Source organism: Ailuropoda melanoleuca, chromosome 6 (genome assembly GCF_002007445.2).
Source record: "Ailuropoda melanoleuca isolate Jingjing chromosome 6, ASM200744v2, whole genome shotgun sequence".
NCBI lineage: Eukaryota > Metazoa > Chordata > Mammalia > Carnivora > Ursidae > Ailuropoda > Ailuropoda melanoleuca.
The window spans coordinates 10,580,188-10,599,488 of NC_048223.1; the positions used below are offsets into that span (position 1 = coordinate 10,580,188).

At 37.0% G+C, this 19,301-nt stretch overlaps 1 protein-coding gene across 6 annotated transcripts in view; it reads right to left on the reverse strand.

Moving 5' to 3' along the window:
- The window catches only part of ARMC8 (armadillo repeat containing 8), a 105,880-nt gene that overhangs the window by 62,836 nt on the left and 23,743 nt on the right, over nucleotides 1–19,301 (reverse strand). For 4 of the 6 annotated variants that reach the window (XM_034661942.1, XM_034661939.1, XM_034661943.1 and 1 more), the window contains exons 2-5: nucleotides 12,391–12,467; nucleotides 1,794–1,865; nucleotides 905–1,047; nucleotides 703–800 (exon numbers count right to left, since the gene is read on the reverse strand). In XM_034661942.1, coding sequence (XP_034517833.1) covers nucleotides 703–800; nucleotides 905–1,047; nucleotides 1,794–1,865; nucleotides 12,391–12,467 — 390 coding nt within the window. Of the gene's footprint in view, nucleotides 1–702; nucleotides 801–904; nucleotides 1,048–1,793; nucleotides 1,866–12,390; nucleotides 12,468–15,561; nucleotides 15,692–19,301 lie in introns of all 6 variants that reach the window. The other 2 variants (XM_034661940.1, XM_034661941.1) reach the window with 2 other exon arrangements.

The window sequence follows — 19,301 nt, forward strand, 5'->3', positions numbered from 1 at the left end:
AGATATACAGTGTGGTGATGGAAAATGTACTTCTTATCGTGGACTGTAGATCGGAAAGTTTGAAAAATACTGGCCTGGATAACGTTAAGAAAGTCTCATGTAATCAACAGATTAAAAGGCCCCCTAGTAATCCCTAAGGTTTTTGAAAACTACTGAACGACTCCAAAGATCTCTGGATTCTCTCAACGTATTCTCTGATTCTACCCTGGCAAGTAAGCCTCCCGCAAGCCATTTCTGGTTCACCTATTCCATTGAAACGAACACTGACGTCCATCCCACATTAGACTATTCTACCCACTGCCCTGCATCCTCTCTCTTATACAGATCTTTCCTAGAATGACCTCTTTCCTCTCCACTTCTCTAAATCTTATCCGTTATACAAGATCTAGGTCAAATTCTCTGTAAACCCTACTCTGCTGGATTTAACCTAAAGTGAGTATATTAAATATACTGCCTTAATTTGATATTAAGAGATCAAAATGGGTCTTTCTTTAAACAGTTTATAAATTCCTCAAGGTCTGATACTATCTTTCGCTTCTTTATAATACCTAGAACATCTGATAATTGCAAATTAGCAAGAACTGAAATACTTCTTGAGACTTTTCTATAATATATTTATGATGAGTTTTGAGATGCTGAGTAAAAGTAGAGGTATGCTGTTAGTGAAATGTAACTGATGATTCAAAAACTTCTAAAACTCACTGTATACAGTAGCTCCTCCGGAGTGACAGGACTGGTGAAGATGGTGCGCAAGCATCGGAGGCAAGCTTCAATGAACTTCAGGTCTGGAGACAGTAGTCCTATTAACAAAAAATAGACTTGAGACTCATCCTTTCAGTCTGTATTTTAAACACTGCAAACTGATTCTAATTTTTACTTGTACAAAAATGACTTCCTTACATACCTTGCAGTAAGGCAGGGATAATATGGCAATCTAGAAGAGACTTGACATTGTTTTCAGTACCCATAGCAAGACTTCCCAATACCACTGCACATTCAGTTTTCAGCTCTGTACTTGAGGTTTCTTGCTGAAGCAAGTACAACAATCTAAAAAGAAGGAATTTGATAAACAGAGGAGACTAAAACAAACAGAAGTAAATTAGCTAAAAGTAATGTAACAGAAAAATATACCCCAAATGTGGGTATGCTAAAAATATGGTTGGTGAGCTCACAGACGGCTAGGAAATGATCATTTGTTTCTATCAGCTACTAATTTAATAAAGGAGTATTTGGGTAAAAAATCAAAAGAGATTGTCTTCATTTTAGGCAAAAGGACTATTATATATAATCTTAGAGTTTATCAGAACTATTAATCTGAAAGTTGTCCACACATAGACAAAGCAGCACCACAGTTCATCTTATCTGCCACTCCAGGATATGAAGACACAGAATACTCAATGCCAAGTACTGTCAGATCTTAAATTTAGACTAGAAAGGGGCCTGGACTATCCAGACGTATGGTTCAGAGATCACAGAGGTTTACCCAAGAGAGAACTTTCAGAGTCAGACTGATGTATATCATCTATCTACCCAACACATCCTTTTATTGCAGGTTCAATGATCTTCCTGAATTTCCAAAAAGTATTAATACATTTGCTTCATATTCCATTCTCTGGCACTTAAAAATTTCTAAAGAGATGCTTCATGTATTTCAAAGCATTTATTTTAAAAATTAAGAGGCTTTCAAAAATAGGATATCTAATACAGAAAAAAGATGGGTCTTACGGATGAGAATGAGAAATACATTAGAAACTTAGTATGAATATCAGAAAAGGGACTGATAGCAAACATACCTTGGAACAGCTCCTAAAACAATGAGATTGGCTTTCTGCTTGTTGTTTCCAATTACAGCATTTTTCATGTCTCTGAATTCAGGGGAAGAGAAAAGGGTAAGGTATATTGAGACATCACAGAAAAATCAGTAATCAATTCATTCCACTTTATCTTTATTATGCAACATCTTGGATTGACAAATATAGAAGTTAGTGACAAAGTCAAATCTACCTGAGTACCAAAGAAAAGGAACAGAGATAGGTGCTAAATGAGCCTAGGGGCTGTAAAATAGGACAGTGTGGGAGTGGGGAAAGTGGGATATACCCCGAGTACTCATAAAAGACTTTCAATACAAAGCATGTTGAGTTCTTCAGAAAAGGCCCACACAATGTATCTGACCTTGTTTCAGGGATCATGACTTTGTTCCTTTCTTTTCTCTTTTTCTGACTTCTTTGAACTGAATATTTCTTATGATTCCATTTTATCTCCTTTATTGCCTTATTAGCTGTGCCTCTTTGGGTTTTATTGTTTTTTAGCAGTTGTTTTACAATTTATAATATGTATCTTTTAACTTATCACAGTTAGTCTTCAAGGGATAGCATCTCATTTCATTTGTATTTTAAGAGTCTTGCAAGCATATACTTCCATTTCTCTGTCAATTCTTTTTACTAATTACTGTCATATGTATTTTATTTTTCAATTGATTAGAAATAACAATATACTGTTACTATTTTTTACTTAAGCAGCCAATTACCTTTTAAAGAGATTAAAAAATAAGAAAAAAAATCTTTTCTATTTCTCACATATTCACCAGTATTTTTTATTCTAGCTATACTCAGATCTTTACTTCATCAGGAGTAAAACTCTATTCTACATGAAAAGTATCCCTATGAATGACCAATTGGTTCACAAACACTGATTAGTCCAAAGGACAGGTGGAAAAAAAATAAATGGCTCAAAATAAACCTAGTACTACTAAAATTTTAATAAAAAATACTTACCTAATTGGTCAGTAGTGCTACCTTAATATAAAACACTAGAATACTATGTGATTCTATATAGTGTGGTTCTCAAAGTGGGGAAGAGAGCATTAAAGCCCCATAGGGGCACTTCTGAAGTTTATGAGGGTGTCTGGAAATTTCTGGCCACAGTTTTACTATTAGACAGAAAGCATTTTTTTACAGTTTGAAAGAAAACTGTATTTTTCAGTATTGCATCTGGCCCTGTAAATAAAAAGGAAATTATTCATTATACATTATTCATTCTTACACTTTTTATTAGAAGTTATTTCATTTTGGAAAATCAGACCAGCACAGGGGCCACTCCCAGTACTGGAGTTATGGATATCAAACATTTACATATGGAAACATTATAAATTATCTTTTTTAAAAGTTCTTCCTTATAAGCAGGGAAGACATTATATTATTTTTGGAGTTATGTATGTGAGGAGTTATATTATTATAGATTTAATTTCAGGATAGTACAGTGGTCATTAAGAAATACTTATAGAGGGGAGTCAGGTCTGACTGTGTTAAGACCATCGCTATAGAGCCTCAAAGTTCTTAGTTCACACATTTCTTTCATATCCCAAAATAAGTTCCCCTACATTCTCACCCAGCATCTCTTTTGACTCTTTTAGGTGGCAGTGGTCTAATGTATATAGGAAATTTTTTGCCAACTTTGAAACTTAGAATCCTAAAAAATTCTATAATTGGCAAACCATGATCTTGTAGAAAAAGAGAGTATGAAACAGAAGGAGAAAAAGTCACTTTTAAAAATCAACAACTAAATGTTATAGTCAGCACGTGTTTCTAATACCAACCAAATTCGCTGCCATTAAAAACCCTGGTAATAATTTTAATACCCTTTCTCCTTAATTACCTTCTTCAATTATAGCAGAAAAATACTGCTATGATGCAGTGATCTGTTGAAAGCTGATTCTTGCCACAAGGTTTTGAATGGCATTTTCACAAGTTTTGAGCCAAACACTACTGGCCTAGTCTTCCAGTAGGTCAGTGGAGCTGAGGGTAGGAGTATTTTTTTCAGGGCCTGATCTAGTTCTCTATGTAAACTATCACTCAGATCTTCCACATGGTTCATAGGGGGTAAGTAGGAGTATTCTTTTCGTTTATGGGGACTTAGCTGAAAACTAGGGTTTTAACCAAGTTCTGATAGACAACTATAAAATTATGTGATATCAAAGCCTCATTTAGCAAAGCACAGGTGAGACTATACATCTAGGCTTCTGTTTCCTTATAAGGGCTTACTTCCCAATCATTAGCTTATAGACCCTAACTTAGCAGTTTGCCATTTATTTTCATCTTCTTTCCTTCTCTTAATGTGTTCTGTCTATACTACTGTAGCACAACCATTTGTCCAGCAGCTATCTATTGAGAGTCTATTTTGTGCCATGTGCCATTCTGGATACTCTCTCTATTCTGGAACTCCCAACAGGAACGTTTCCCCAGATTTTTCTCCATTCTTCCTAAACTAAGCAGAAATGAGGTGTCCCCATATTACCTTATAAACATGTTCCAAATATCTGAAGCCACGCAAAAGTAAATGTTTTTATAGACAAAAACAAACAAAAACCCCTCCAAAACCAATTTTCCAGTTCTCTTAATAGTTTGCAAAAAAGACATGAAGGAGGCAATTGGTAGTTATAGAGTAAATGCAGACCGAAGAGAATTAATAAAATGGACCAACATCTAAAGAAAGTAATTCTTTCTGTGGCTCTAATAAATAAAATATACTTGTGCTACATAAGGAAGAAGAGATGTTAACACCCAGCAAATAAATTCTATTCAGTTGTTACTATAAAGGGATGCTAGAAGATAATTTCTATGAAACAGTTACAACCGAAAGAGATAATAATCATCACATACACCCATCTTTAGCAGATCTAAATATGGTATAGGATTCAATTTCAGAGATAGCCAGAGTGGAGCTATTCTCTCTCTCTCATTTCCTTATCCCCTCCTCCTCATACTTATCCCTGGCTAACTTTACTCATCTTTCAGATCTGACCTTAGATAATAATTTCACTTCCTCCAGGAAGCTTGCCCTGACAACTCCCAGGTCTGGGTTCGGTGTCCCAGCTTGCTGCCCTCTATCATAGCACACTCATTACTTTGTTAGGATAGAAGTCTATTTCCTCTTGAGAGGAAAGAAAGCCAGTCTGACCTGAAAATATCAGAGAGCTTATTATCAATGGATCACAAAATGTACCATATAGAAATCTATGCTTTTGTAAAATACAAACTCCCAACTGTCATCCAAGATAGGGCACAACGAAATTATGCAAAACTTATATATTGTTTTGAAGTTTACAAAGCATTCCATACCCATTACTTTATGTAATCTACATCACAACCTTGAGTAATATTAACCCCATTTTACCGATGAGGAAGCTAAGACTCAGGTTCAGGGCTTTTCTCAGAGCTCCACATTAAATGACAGAGCCAGTTTCAACCCATGTCTTTTGTGCCAAGTGTTTTTTCCATTACCTCCAGCATACCAGGCATTCAGAACAAACTGATCGAAAAGAAGTGAGCTAACATATTTCCTTTTTCCTTCAATGTTTCAATTTTACATTTTTACACAAAATGAAAAAGCATTTCTAACTTTCAATTAAAGACATCCTTTTCCCAGGAGATCGAAGAAATTTATCTCATATCTACCAACTTTTAATGTTAGAGGGAAAAAATACCCTACTTTTATACTCCTGAAATTCAACAATTAAGTTTTGAGCTCAGCGCTGTGTTAGGCTCTATGAAGGATACAAAAGCATCACATAATGGGATGCTTGAAGAGTTTACAATCTCCTTGAAGAGATAAAAATAACACTAGCAATGTAAGGTAGTGCTATATCATAAATCGAGCGCTTAGCGGCTGAGACAAGTAGATGATCAGACAAGCTTAACAGGTTTTGAAGCAATGGTAGGAACTACATGAACCTTAGAAAATGGCCACGATTTGGACAGTGAATGGGAAGGGCAAATGGAAAAGCCATTCACAGAAGACAATACTGGAAATGAATATATCATGTTTCTGGGGCAGGAACAGGAGCCTGGATTGAAAAGAAGTATCCCTTTAAGGTGGGAACATTAAGCAGAGCATAAAGAAAAGTGATAGGAAGAAGAGACAAACTAAAGGGGAATGGATTAAGGAGTAATCATGTTTCCATCAGAAAAAGGATATGAAGGAAGCAGTGACTAAGGAAGATAAAATGAATATGGGATGGACGGGAATGCAGAGAATACTAGCGTCAAGAGAGGCAATTAAATGGCTAATGGCCTTCCTCTCCTGCCCTGGGGTTATGATTATCATAGCACTCACTATCCAAACTATAGTGGACTATCTATTTAGCTATCTGAGTCCTTCATTAGACTTTTGGATCCTCCAGAGCAGTGACTACATTATTCATTCTTACATACTCTCATCCCATCACGATGCCTAGCACGTGGTAGGCACTCAATGAATGTTTGTTGAAGGAATTATGCAATCCATCCAGGTCTCTGGTTATGTGAGACTGACTAGGATGGCAGCCACAGGAATCACTAATACAGAAGACATTTTGAGGAAGCAGTTAACAAGATGATTTGATGGGTATAGAAAATATGATATGTGACATGTCTTAAGGGACTACTTCAAGTCTAAGTTCCTGGATGCAGAGAACAGTAGGAAGCTTAGAAAATAAATCCCTTAACAAGACAAGGATCTATCTTGATTTTAGACACAATGAATAATCTTCCAAGTAAGATAAAAATACCCAGGTAGAAAAGCTAAAAAGTAAGCCTTGAGGATATCCCACTCTTTGAGGATGGGAGAAGCAGCCAATAATAAGATGTTAAAAAAGATGAATTTGCCACGGAACATTCTCAGCTAAAATCTAGCTAGAAACTTTTATTTGTCCACTTATAAATGGCCTCAGGAGGCATCTACTTTTACACGGAGGCTAACCTTTCTACTTCCTTTCTTTACTTTGAAAGAAATTAATTTTCAGTGTGGTAGAGAAAAAGGCTCAAATATTAAACCAACATGTACAGTGCCTACCAGAACTTATATCTAAATTAGAGTGTTGGGATGGTGATCAAAACCAAGAGAGAAAGTTGAGGCGCCTGGGTGACTCAGTTGGTTAAGCATCTTACTCTTGATTTTGGCTCAGGTCATGATCTCAAGGTTGTGAGATTGAACCCTGTGTTGGGCTCCACACTGGGCAAGAAGCCTGCTTAAGATTCTCTCTCTCCCTCTCCCTCTGCCCCTCTACCCACCTCTCTCTCTCTAAAAAATAAAAATTAAAATTAAAACCAAGAGAGAAAGTAAACACTGCACTTTATAATTAAAACAATAGAAAAAATTTTTTTAAAGAACTGGGATCTAGACCTGCTGGAGAATAGTTTCAAACAGTCAAAACAGCATAAATTTTAAATAAAAACTAACTATCTAAAACCAGAAAATTATCTTTAAGATCACGGAAGGCTGTAGCCACAAGCTAAAGATCATTTTGAACCGTATTACTTTTCACTTACCTGAAAAGCTCCTGTTTAGAATACTGTTCAGTTCTTGGTCTAATTGATGTGAAGTAGCCAAAAAATACACTGGATACTGAAAAACTACAACCTGAGTATAAAGTTTGACCTACTTCTGAAAACTCACTGGTCCTAAGACATCCATAAAATAAGGAGAAAATTTACATCTGTGGGTAGCTAGAATACGGCAACATGGTAAACAACTTGTAAAATTATCTGGACTTGGAAAATACAAACATACTCACTGCTCTGTCCCTGTAATTGTAATTAATTATGATGCCTTTTTGGAGAATGTAACATCCAAACATCCAAGTATAATAAGCTTTCTGCTATCCAGCATGGTTAGGGAGTGAGATATGCTCATATTCTAATTAAAGTTAACCAATGCTACATGTGAACTGCCAACTGTAAAAGAATTTGATAACGGTGACCTATTATCCAAACCGAAGCCATTTTTATGATAAGGCTTTGATCCAGGAGGCACTTGAGAAATTTATAGTGATCTTCCCATTTCAAGTCCACTGAAACATGAATTGTGCACCCACTATAATCCTAAGTTGAACAGAACTGAGAGCTGACAATAACTTATTTCTTTTTAATAAACAAGTTATCCTGTTGGAATGTACGTGGTGTTAGATACAGTTTCAGTCTGTGTAAATACTAGCTCAGAAATCAGAAATATATTTCTTTGTTTTATCAATGTATGATTACAAATCATCTTACATTCTCCAAAAATTAAGAGTACAATGCAGGAATTGCATTAAAACAAATGCCGAAGTATTTTAGAGCACATTAATAAATATTTTTAATACATGTAATCATTCCAAAGAACAAAAATGTTACATCGTAATATGGTAGCATTCTTTTACATGTTCTACAAATATGACAAGATACACACACACACACATGCATACAAATATACAGCTATTCTTGATATTCAAAGTTAATACGACATACAAACAGCTTATCTATCTGTGCGTGAAACTATGTCAATATGATCTAATAATTTTTAGAAAAGCTTGCCACCCTTTTAAACAGACTGAATTGTCTCAGAATACACAGGTTTAAATAAGTAAGACTCAGAGTCACTCCATTTCATTTGGTATATGGTAATCTTTATTTATGCTTATCTGTAACACTTTTAAAAGTAACTGATAGGATTATTTCTTTTGAATTATTCTAAAAATTATCCTTTAATTTAAAATTTCTCAAAATTCAAAGCCTTCATTTTATGAAAGCTCATATCTATAGTTCATGCAAGAAAAATGGAACCTGTCTATGATCTACTAAAACCAGAGGTATACAATTTCCTGGAACCAAAAAAATCAAGTAATCATTACCAAAATAAACTTATATCATCAGTACATTAAAATACTTCAGAAAATAATTTTTAGAAGTAGATACTTGGTGAAAATCACCCAACAATTCTACAGTACCCTCAACTGCCTGCCCAAGTTTACCAAGAGATCCAGTCTAGTTTCCTAGTTGTATTCAACTTGGAAACTACAAAGTCAGCCACATTGACTCGTATCATCTTTTGCCCTTCAACACAGGGCCACACAGGGGTATCTGCTGATCTTCTCCTGGACAATCACTAATGTAAAAACCAGATCAGGTGCTCTAACTTATTAGATATGTTTAAAAAAAAAACCCAGAGTATTAAGCAGCTTTGACTTTATCTACATAAACAGCTGAATAGTTATCCTTCCTCAACTAGGAGATTTAACATGGTTGACCTAATACACTAGTAACTTCACCAAAAAATATCCTGTAACTGTTTAAGGTAATATACAGATCTCCATGCTAGAGGAAGCTCAGAATTTGCAATGTAGTGTAGTTTATTTGATATAGCTACTCTGTTTCAGTTGCAAAGGCTATAATTCATGGCATACACAACTGACCTCCATGTTTTCTGTTCCTATCTTACTTAACGATCTTCCATTCAGTTATGTATTTGAAACTTTGCTCTTTTAGGATCGGATTCTCTATTCAAACTTTTGATACAATAGGATCATTTAAATTTATACTAAATATTGTACTACTAACAAAACAGTTATTCCTAGAGAACTCCTCATTCTTCAACAATTAAAATTAAGCACTTGTGTTGCTTAATAGTATTTTTCAATAAGGGCACATTCATTAACTATGTAAAATGGTCCTTTATGACATGGGTTAGCTATAAAGAAGTTCCCTATATGTATGGGTAGGACTACGGCTCTACCACAGCTGAGTAGATTATAGACCATGATGAGAAGTCTTTACCTGCCTTTAATTTCTTCAATTTTGTTTTTCCTGTTGGTATGTTTTATGTTTACAATCCTTATTAAGAAAAATCAAGTTTATAGCTAGAAAAATGATAAAACTCTGGTGGTCTTATAGCTAAAGCTAGTTGTTAATTTTTATACTCTGTGGCTACTTTCCTTCTACCTACCTATTTTAGTCTAGTAATGGTCTATGATTCAATGGTGGCTGTGTAATGTGTATAAAAGAGGGAAAAAATGGTCAACTCTCTTTTCCTAAACCTCATTCTGGTTCCTCCTTTCCTCTATCAACAGTGCATTATTCTAGTACTAGACAAGGTTACTTAAGAATAAAATGTTACTTAAGAATAAAAATGTTAGTTCATTTTTTCTCGATTATGTATAATTAATTTTCAGACAGTGACAAAGTTTAGGAAAATAGTAAGTCAGAAAGAATAAATTTTTCTCTCTAGGGAAAAGGACACTTCATCAAATCACCCTAAACATATTCCTATAAGGCTAGCTCTATTCTGACATAAAGTAAAAACACTTGGGGTGATCTGTGCCTTCCCAACTTTAAACAGATTTTACTACTGTAAGTAGCATTCACACTTATATGTTATCACTTGCATTCTCATCTGAATCAAGAATTCTAGCCCCTCTCCCTCATCTCCATCAGTTTGAACTATTTCCGTTTGATATTTTTTGTTTTTCTTTCTCTTCTTTGTAAAGAATCATCTTATTTTCGAAGTTATTTTAAATTAGGGTCAATAATGATAAAGCACTTCAGTGCCAATCTGTGGTTATCAACATACCAGGCATTGGATTTTATGTTTCTGACTTAATTTTTACAACTTGGCAAGATGGGCATATTACTTTCCCTTTACAAATGAGGAAGTTGAGGCTCAAGGATATTGAATAACTTGCCCCAGCACAGAGCTAGGAAAGGCCTCCAGTAGGAAATGTCAGAACCAAGAATTCAACCTCTTGTTGTCCAACTCCGAAGCCCATACTCTTTGTACTCCACCATGCCTCTGCAAAAATCTTGCTAATCTGTCTTAGCTGACAGTTTAGTGTCCTAGACTTGATAACTTTTTAAAGAGGCGCTAAGGCCATCAAACTCCACCTTAGCTGATTTGTTATAATATACTCTTTCCACTATTTTTTATGCCTTATTTATCAACTTTCAAGAAGCTACAGTGTTCTTTGGGAAATGACAAATTTCACAGTGGCAAGTAATACCTGAACTAGCTACTCATTTCTGATACAAGTCAAGATAAAAGTCTTTCACATAGAAATCTTGATAGACAAAATTAGCTTTTCTCCTAAACAACCATGCTAGCAATCATAATAAAAATAATGATACAGCATCATCTCTGTCATTCATGGAACACTTAATGGGTCTGGCATTTTCAACTAAACTGCTTATTGAATAATCCTAAATGATACTGAGGATCACTAATATACAAAACTGTCTGGCTGTGTGTGGGAAGTGTCTGCCTAAGGAGGAGTGTTAATGAAAACTATCCCCACAGCTAATTTCTGTGTGTAGGTACAACCCAAACTGATTTATTTAACAGATGGATTTAAGACCACTTTTTCTGGTAATAATCAAACTAGTCTACAAAGGGGCTGATTAAATCATTACAAAGTCTCCTAGTGAAGGGAACAAAGGCAAAGTCAACATAATGAGAAAACAAGAACTGTAATCTCCTGTTTCTGTAAACTGAGAAAATGTGAAATAAGGTATCAAGTATGCCAGGTGGGTCTACATCCAACTGTCACCTTCTTTTCCAGCTCAATTTGAATAGTCAAGCAGCCTTACTCACTTTTATCTTGCTTCCACCCTACAAATCCACATCCCCAAGACAAGCCTTATACAATGCGCTTTTGGGGGGGGGGTGAGGGGAGTGGTTTGAATAAGAATTACAATCTGTAGATACTTTATAAACAAAGCGTCCTCACCTTGCCATGACGGGGCGAAAGTTAAACTGGAAAGTACTATTTGGCTGATGACGATAACAGGGTAAGAGAAGAATAAATGGACTCATGTGTGCCCTCACTGATATACCAAACATCCCGACCCTTTTTTGTTCCTTCCGTCCCCTGACACAGTTCAGGCCTGTGGGCACTTCATGTCTGCCAACCCTAAGAGGAGTCTTAGGCTAGATCTTCTTCCCCAGAAGTCATGTGTCAAGAGCATGATAATCTGCTCTTAGGATAGAGAATTCATCTTTCAATCATTTGCAATCTTATCACACTTATCTGACTTAAGTTTTTAAAAGTATTATCACCTCGAGTATGTTGCTTAAAAATGTTTCCTCTCATTAAACACTATGGAATTTTGGAGGAAAAAAGTGGGCATTCAGATTATCAAGAGTTTAAATTCCCAATGACTGCTTTCTGAACTCTGAGATTTAAAAAACATCAGCTGTTTCAAACCTTATAGTCAGTGAGTTAACCAAAAACAAAACAGAAGACGAAAACCCTACTGACGTATTTTCCCACCCCTTTCCAATTATAAAAGATTATCAATTTTATCCCCTTGCTTTTGTTGGATATAAAAGTCACAAAAGCGTTCTCCAAAAACATGTTTTAAAATGGTAAAAAAAAGTATTCTACAAAAAAGTTAACTATGTCCGTGTACAGCTATCATACAACTCTTTACAGTACAATATTAAGTCATGAATGTCAAAGGATCTTCCTAAAACAGAAGAAAAAAGTTTTAACCCTACATTTTCAGAATTATATTTGGCAAATTCAAACACAAAACCAAACAAGACTAAAAAAACAAAACAAAACAAAAAGATAGACTTTTGATAGACTCTTAAATACATACTACTTACATGACACCTTGTAGAACTTTCTGGGGATCAGGGTCAAATAGCCTGTCAACATAGTGGCGACTGCTAGCTGTTACTTCCTAGAAAGTAGGGGGAAAAATTATGACATCTGAAGCCATGCAAATCACAAATTCACAGCATCACCACAACATCAAATAGCTATTTAATCTAATTTAAGGCAGATGCATTAGAGTGTCTATAAAATACTTACTATGGTAAACCATTCTGAGAAAAGCTTGTGACAAGATAAATAATAAGATGGGGAAGAAAGAATATACCACATTCTCACTAAAACCGTAACTAGACAGTGGGATTTTTGTGGTGAGCCGTGCCAACAGAAGAACTGGGCATAAGTGTAAAGAAGCAAAATAAATTTCTTAATCAACTGTTGGATGTCACCTTCATATGAACAACACATAGGAATGTTGCTTGTTTAGTACCCACTAGAGGGAGAGAAAATCTGCCTCTCAGCAAGGAAAAAAGGGGAAGCACTTCATAAAAAGTTCAAGAGGGGCAGTCCACATGCAAGAGGGAGACTTTCAGACTGATGCAGAGAAGCCACACTGATAGGAAGCAGACATATGTAAACATAAAAACTAAAGCAAATGAGTTGTCATGCTTTCTGTGAGGGAAAAGCAATTAAGAATTAGAGAGATTCTGGGGTGCCTGGGTTAAGCATCCGACTCTTGATTTTGGCTCAGATCATGATCTCAGGGTCCTGGGATTGAGTGTGCTGCACTCCGTGCCGAGTGGGGAGTGTGCTTGAAGATTCCTCCTCTCCCTCTGCCCCCCAAATAAATAAATAAATCTTTTTATTTTTTTTAAAGATTTTATTTTATTTATTCGACAGAGATAGAGACAGCCAGCGAGAGAGAGAACACAAGCAGGGGGAGTGGGAGAGGAAGAAGCAGGCTCACAGCGGAGGAGCCTGATGTGGGATTCGATCCCATAACGCCAGGATCACACCCTGAGCTGAAGGCAGACGCTTAACCGCTGTGCCACTCGGGCGCCCCAATAAATAAATCTTTTAAAAAGAGAGAGATTTATCAAGTCCAACAGAGTTACCCATTCTGAAGTGGCTGAAGCTACACCGAAGGGGGAGAGTTAGAACATAAACAGCAAAGGGAGACACCTCCTTTTATTTGTATTGTGGAGTTTCCTCTGTTATGTTATTTCTTACAATACTTATTTGGGGGGGTAATATTTTTTATATTTAATTCTCATCACTTTTTTTTTTTTTTAAGATTTTCTTTTAGTAAGTAATCTCTACACCCAAGGTGGGGCTCAAACTCACAACTCTAAAGTCAAGTTGCATGCTCTACCAACTGAACCAGCCAGGCGCCCCATTTTTTAAAACAAAGAACATATGTTTAAGAACTGTAGAAAAATAATTTTTGTCCCTTCTGTTTCTTTCCGATGCCTGCTGAAATGTGCTCATGTACTGCCACCCATTTACAATGAATTAGCATCAAGTGGAAGAAATATGTTCCAGTTTACCCAGAACCCCTGATCAGAAACAGTTAATTGACAAGACACAGTGTCAGCTTAAGATTCTGAGTCACCAAAGTATCTCTGGAGAAAAAGTGCATAAACTCTAATTTTCTGATAATAGAATTAATTCAAAATCAAAATATTTTTTCCTATTATGAGCTTTCTACCAAAATATCCTCATAGGCAACCCAAATACCTACTTTAAGTGTGCACTCCATTTATAAAGAACAAACAGGGGCAGCAAACAAGCAAAACTGATAGAAATACTTGTGCCCAACAGGGTACCATTAAAGTACCTGATAATAGGATTTGTTTTACTCAAAATAACAGAACCACAGAGTTAGAAGGATTCTTAATAAGTATTTGTCCCAATCCCTAGGGCGCCTGGGTGGCTCAGTCTGTTGAGCGTCTGCCTTCGGCTCAGGTCATGATCCCAGGGTCCTGGGATTGAGGCCAGTATTGGGCTCTCTGCTCAGCGGGGAGTCTGCTTCTCCCTCTCCCTTTCCGCCTGCTTTTACGTGCTCTCTCTCAAATACACACATAAATAAAATCTTTAAAAAAAAAAAGTTTCGTAATTAAAAATATATATATTTATCCCAATCCCTTAGTTAACAAATGAGGGATGGATCTATACCCTGATGCCAGATTGTCAAAGTTTAAGTTGGGATGCAAACAACTATACAATTACATCAAGAAATAATATATAAGAGCATAATCTAGAGTAAAACTGAAAACAATACTCCTGTAATACAAACAGAGGAGTTTCATCACTCCATTTGAATACATGTACTTCCCTGGCTTTCCAACATAGTAAGTTCTTCTGAGTACCTCAGACCCTCAGCCTCCCTTCCATCTAGGGATTGATCTTGGATTTTAGTTCCTCTTCACATACTCTCTCACAGCTCTGCATCTCTTGCCTCTCAGTGTGGTTTAGAAAAAGACACTTGGGTTTAAGACCTGTATCTTAAACAACATAAGTTTTGCTCATTAACAGCAACTCCCTTTACTGCTCTGTATCTGGTTCATTCAATTTTACAAGCACTGAGTACCTACTACTTGCAAGGCACTGACGAAGGCATTAAAGATTTCTAAATGAGTAAGGCACAGTCCCTGTCCTCAAGAATTCATTTTCTATTGTAATTATGTTTATGTATTTATGTTGCCTACCAGAATACAAAACAGAAGTATACACACATACAGGCAGCACTGACGAGGGAGTTAATAAACTAGGAGAATCAGCGATGAAGACTCCTTAGAGGAGTTAGTTTTGGAAAACAAATAAGAGTGCACAAGACAGGACAAGGAAGAATCAGTGTCCCAATCACAGCCATAGCACACGTGAAGCCAACACACATATATCATCAGCAAGTATATACCAGTTGCTAGCACTGAGAAAGAAGGGAGTGTAGATGCCACCCAGAATATAAAACACAAAAGGCTAACCAATACGTGGCCCATAATTGGAGTACAGATTGTCTTTTGGTCAAAGTTCTATGCTAGGTACCAAAGAAGATACAAAAGGATATTATGGCAGAACTTTGCATTGAAGGAGCTTACAATCTGTAACGGGGTCAAATCATGTATACACACACACACACACATACACACGCACACACACACACACACAAAACAATCCTCTGAGCTGCCTAGGTAGCAGCAAGCTGTGGGGATATAGTCACTTACTCAATTTTACTCTACGCTTTAGCCTAACATATTCATTGATTTGTCTATATGGGACAGTTCTTATATCTCACTGCTTCCCTTTGTAGATCAGGTCACCTCCTCCCTCGTCTCTCTTCTTTCGAAAGGCAACCTGGAAATGTAAGAATTTGAGACAGAAGGCAAATGGTATAGATATTAAACAAACTGGTCAGGGAAAGCTTCTCTAAGACGGTGACATTTGAGCAAAGACCTGAGGAAGATGAAGGAGGAAGTCATGCAGCCACCTGGGGGCAAACCTTTTTAAGCAAAGAGAACACCAAATGCAAAGGCTCTGAAATGGGAAGTGTCTGCGGTGATCAAAGAACAGGGGGCCATTACAGTTGGTGCAGAATGAGTGTAGGAAAAAGCAACAGAAGAGAAGGTCAGAAAAGAGGGGCCAGATGTAGACAGCTACATTGTCTAATATGATAGCCACTGGCCTCATGTGGCTATTGAGCATTTGAAATGTGGCCAAGAACTGAATTTTAAATATTTTTAACTTTAATTAATATTTTAAATTTAAAAACCAAGACTGGATTCAGTTAGTAGAAAACCTTTAAGAATGTTCAGAATTACTTAGGTATGTACATCTACTTGTTCAACTGTAAATTTTATGAAACCTAAATGCCAATCAAGTATTTCCAATCAAAATTTGGCATCCAAATTGTATAAAATACACACCAGATTTTGAAGACTTAGTATAAAAAAGTAAAATAATTCAATAAATAATGCCTTATATTGGTTATTGTTGGAATAACGTTTCAATAAATTGGTTTAAGTTGGATATGTTAAGATTTATCTTATGTTTCCTTTTTACGTTTACAGCATGGGTGCTAGAAATTTTAAAATTACATGCGCAGCTTGCATTATTTTTCCACTGGGCAGGGCTGGTATAGACCCCTGTTGGTCATTGCAAGGATTTTGCGTTTTATGGTTTGAGTTGGGAAGCCATTACAGTTTTGGGAAAAGAGAGACATGAACTGACTTGTTTTAAAAGGATCACTCTGGTTACATTCTTAGAACAGACAAATGTGTGGAAGGGCTAGATGACAAAAGCAGGAAGACTAGGTAGGAGGCTGTTTCAATATCAGAAATGCTGTCATTTCAGAGATGATGCCAGCCTGGACTAGGACATGAGTTTTGAAGGTAATAAAATTCACTGATTCCAGATAAATGTTGAAGTTGAAATGACTGTCAGATTGGATATGCTGTCACAATAGATGTAGGGTGTGAAAGAAGAGAGGAGCCAAGGATAACACTTAAGGTTTTAGCCTCAGTATCTAAAAAATACGAGTTGTCAGTTAATGAGATGAGGAAGACTGTGAGTGATGCAGGTTTGAGTATTTTATTAGCCAACCAAGTGAAAATGTCAAGTTGGCAGCTGGATATATGAATCTGGAGTTCAGTTGTGGGCTAGATATACAAATCAGGGAATTGTCAGCATGTGAATGGGATGAGTTCACTAATGGAGTTCACTTTACCATGGATAAAGAAAGGCCAGAAGACTGAAAACTGGAGCACTTGGATCAAGCAGAATTCCAAGAAGCCAAAGGAGAGACTGTTTCAAGTAAATATTCCAAATATGTATAGCATAAGATGATGACTAGGGCCTGATACAGAAATATGGAAGTCATCAGCAACCTTGACAACAGTAGTACGCACAGAGTGGTGAAGCCAATGCCTGCCTGAAGAGGACAGAGAGAACGGGAAAAGAGGAATTAGAGAAAGTAAGTACCAACAACTCTTGCAAGGAGTTTCATTTTGGAAAGGAGAATGAAGAAACAGAGTAGTACCTAGAGGGAGAAGTGGAGTCAGGAGAGCATTTTTTAAAAGATGGACTAAATTAGAGCACAGTTGTTTACTGACGGAAATTTTTTTAACAGAGNACAGAGTAGTACCTAGAGGGAGAAGTGGAGTCAGGAGAGCATTTTTTAAAAGATGGACTAAATTAGAGCACACTTGTTTACTGACGGAAATTTTTTTAACAGAGAAAAAAACATGCTTCACTGGGGCAGAGGGAGAACTTTTGGAACAACGTTTATGAGTAATTGAGAGGGAACGGGATTTTCTGGCCAAGTAGAACACGAAAAGTACAGTAACTAGAGAGAATTAAGTAGATGGATATGGCAGTGAGCACCTGTGGACACGGTCTGTGATTACTCCTATTTTTTAGAGAGTAAAAAAATGGTGAGGGTGGGTGGGGAGGTGGGTGGTATAAAGAAAGGAGGAAGATGATGACACTGAATGGGCCAAGAAAATATACAAGGACTGCCTGACAGCACTAGCCCTCTTGAGGTTCATGGTTATGAATTTAAAGTATGACCAGTCAGCATGGCTGTGTTTTTCCTCAGCAACATTAAAATATACAGAAGGCATGAAAAAAAAAGAGTTGGATTTAACCAGAGTTGGAATTTCACAACACAAGGATCACAAAGCTAGGGGAAGGTGTCAGCTCAGTTGAGGGTATATGCAAAGTTGTAATTATAATGATGGACCTATTAAAGGCCAGTGAAAAAGTGGTAGTATTAATAGACTGCAGATAACAGATGGACTGAAGAAGGATTGTTGATACTGGGGCAGTAGAAGGAGTGGCTTAGAAGGACAGAAGGTGTTAGGTAGGATATCTGAAAGTGAGATTATGGAGGAACTTTAGTTACTGGTAAGGTCAAAGTCTAGGAAATAACCATGGGTACAAGTACCTCAAGGCAGGATGGAGGATATGATCATTGGGGAAGCCTTCAGTTTAAGAAAAATTATAGGGGTGCCTGGGTGGCTCAGTTAGTTAAGCGTCTGCCTTCGACTCAGGTCATGATCCCAGGGTCCTGGGATTGAGCCTCACATCGTTGGGCTCCCTGCTCAGTGAAGAACCTGCTTCTCCCTCTCCCTGCCGCTCCCCCTGTTTATGCGTGCTCGCTCTCTCTGACAAATAAATAAAATCTTTAAAAAAAGAAAAACTGTCTACATAGGCAATGAAATTTCCATAAATTACCATACAAGTAGTGCTAGAGAAAGTGACCATAGCTAGCAGCTAAAATCCCAAGGAAATGAGAAAGAATGAACCAGGGGTCTACAGATGCTCAACAAGGTAGAGTCTGGTAAGATACAGAGCAGGAGTGTTTAGAGAAAAGTGAAAGAGACAGGTCTGAAAAGAGCAATGAGGAACAAGTCTCCATCTCTAGGGATAGAAAGGATATGACAGATAGAGAAGGAAAAAGAATCACCAACTGAGAAGTTTACAAAAGAAAGCTGGGAAAAGGTATTATCGGTGGAAAATCCCAGTTTGGTCTAAACAAAAAAGATGAAGGAATGTTCAGAGGAGAGGCAGGAGAAAGGCAAGGGATCTGGATAGAAAGTAAAAAGAGTTAAATGCACATAAGGAATGACCCTAGAGCCCGGAGCTTCTTGTGGTAGTTAATGTAAACAGACACAAAAAGCTCAATCCTGATGACCTCAAGGGAAAGAGTAGGAGTGTGCGGGGGAGGTAGGGGTGGAAAGAACTCTGAGGCTCTTCTTCAATGTGGGGAGTGACAGTTTAATCTGGGCACTTCTTATTTACTCCAGAAATATGAGAAGCATGGGGGTTCCTCCTTTCCTCCTGCCCATACAGACAAGAAGGTTAGGAGGGTTTCTGATGTTCTGTCCTTTCAAGATGTGGCTTCACCTTCATGTCAAAACACCTGTGCCCTTTTATGGGCCACCTGGGTAGCTTAGTTAAGTGTCCA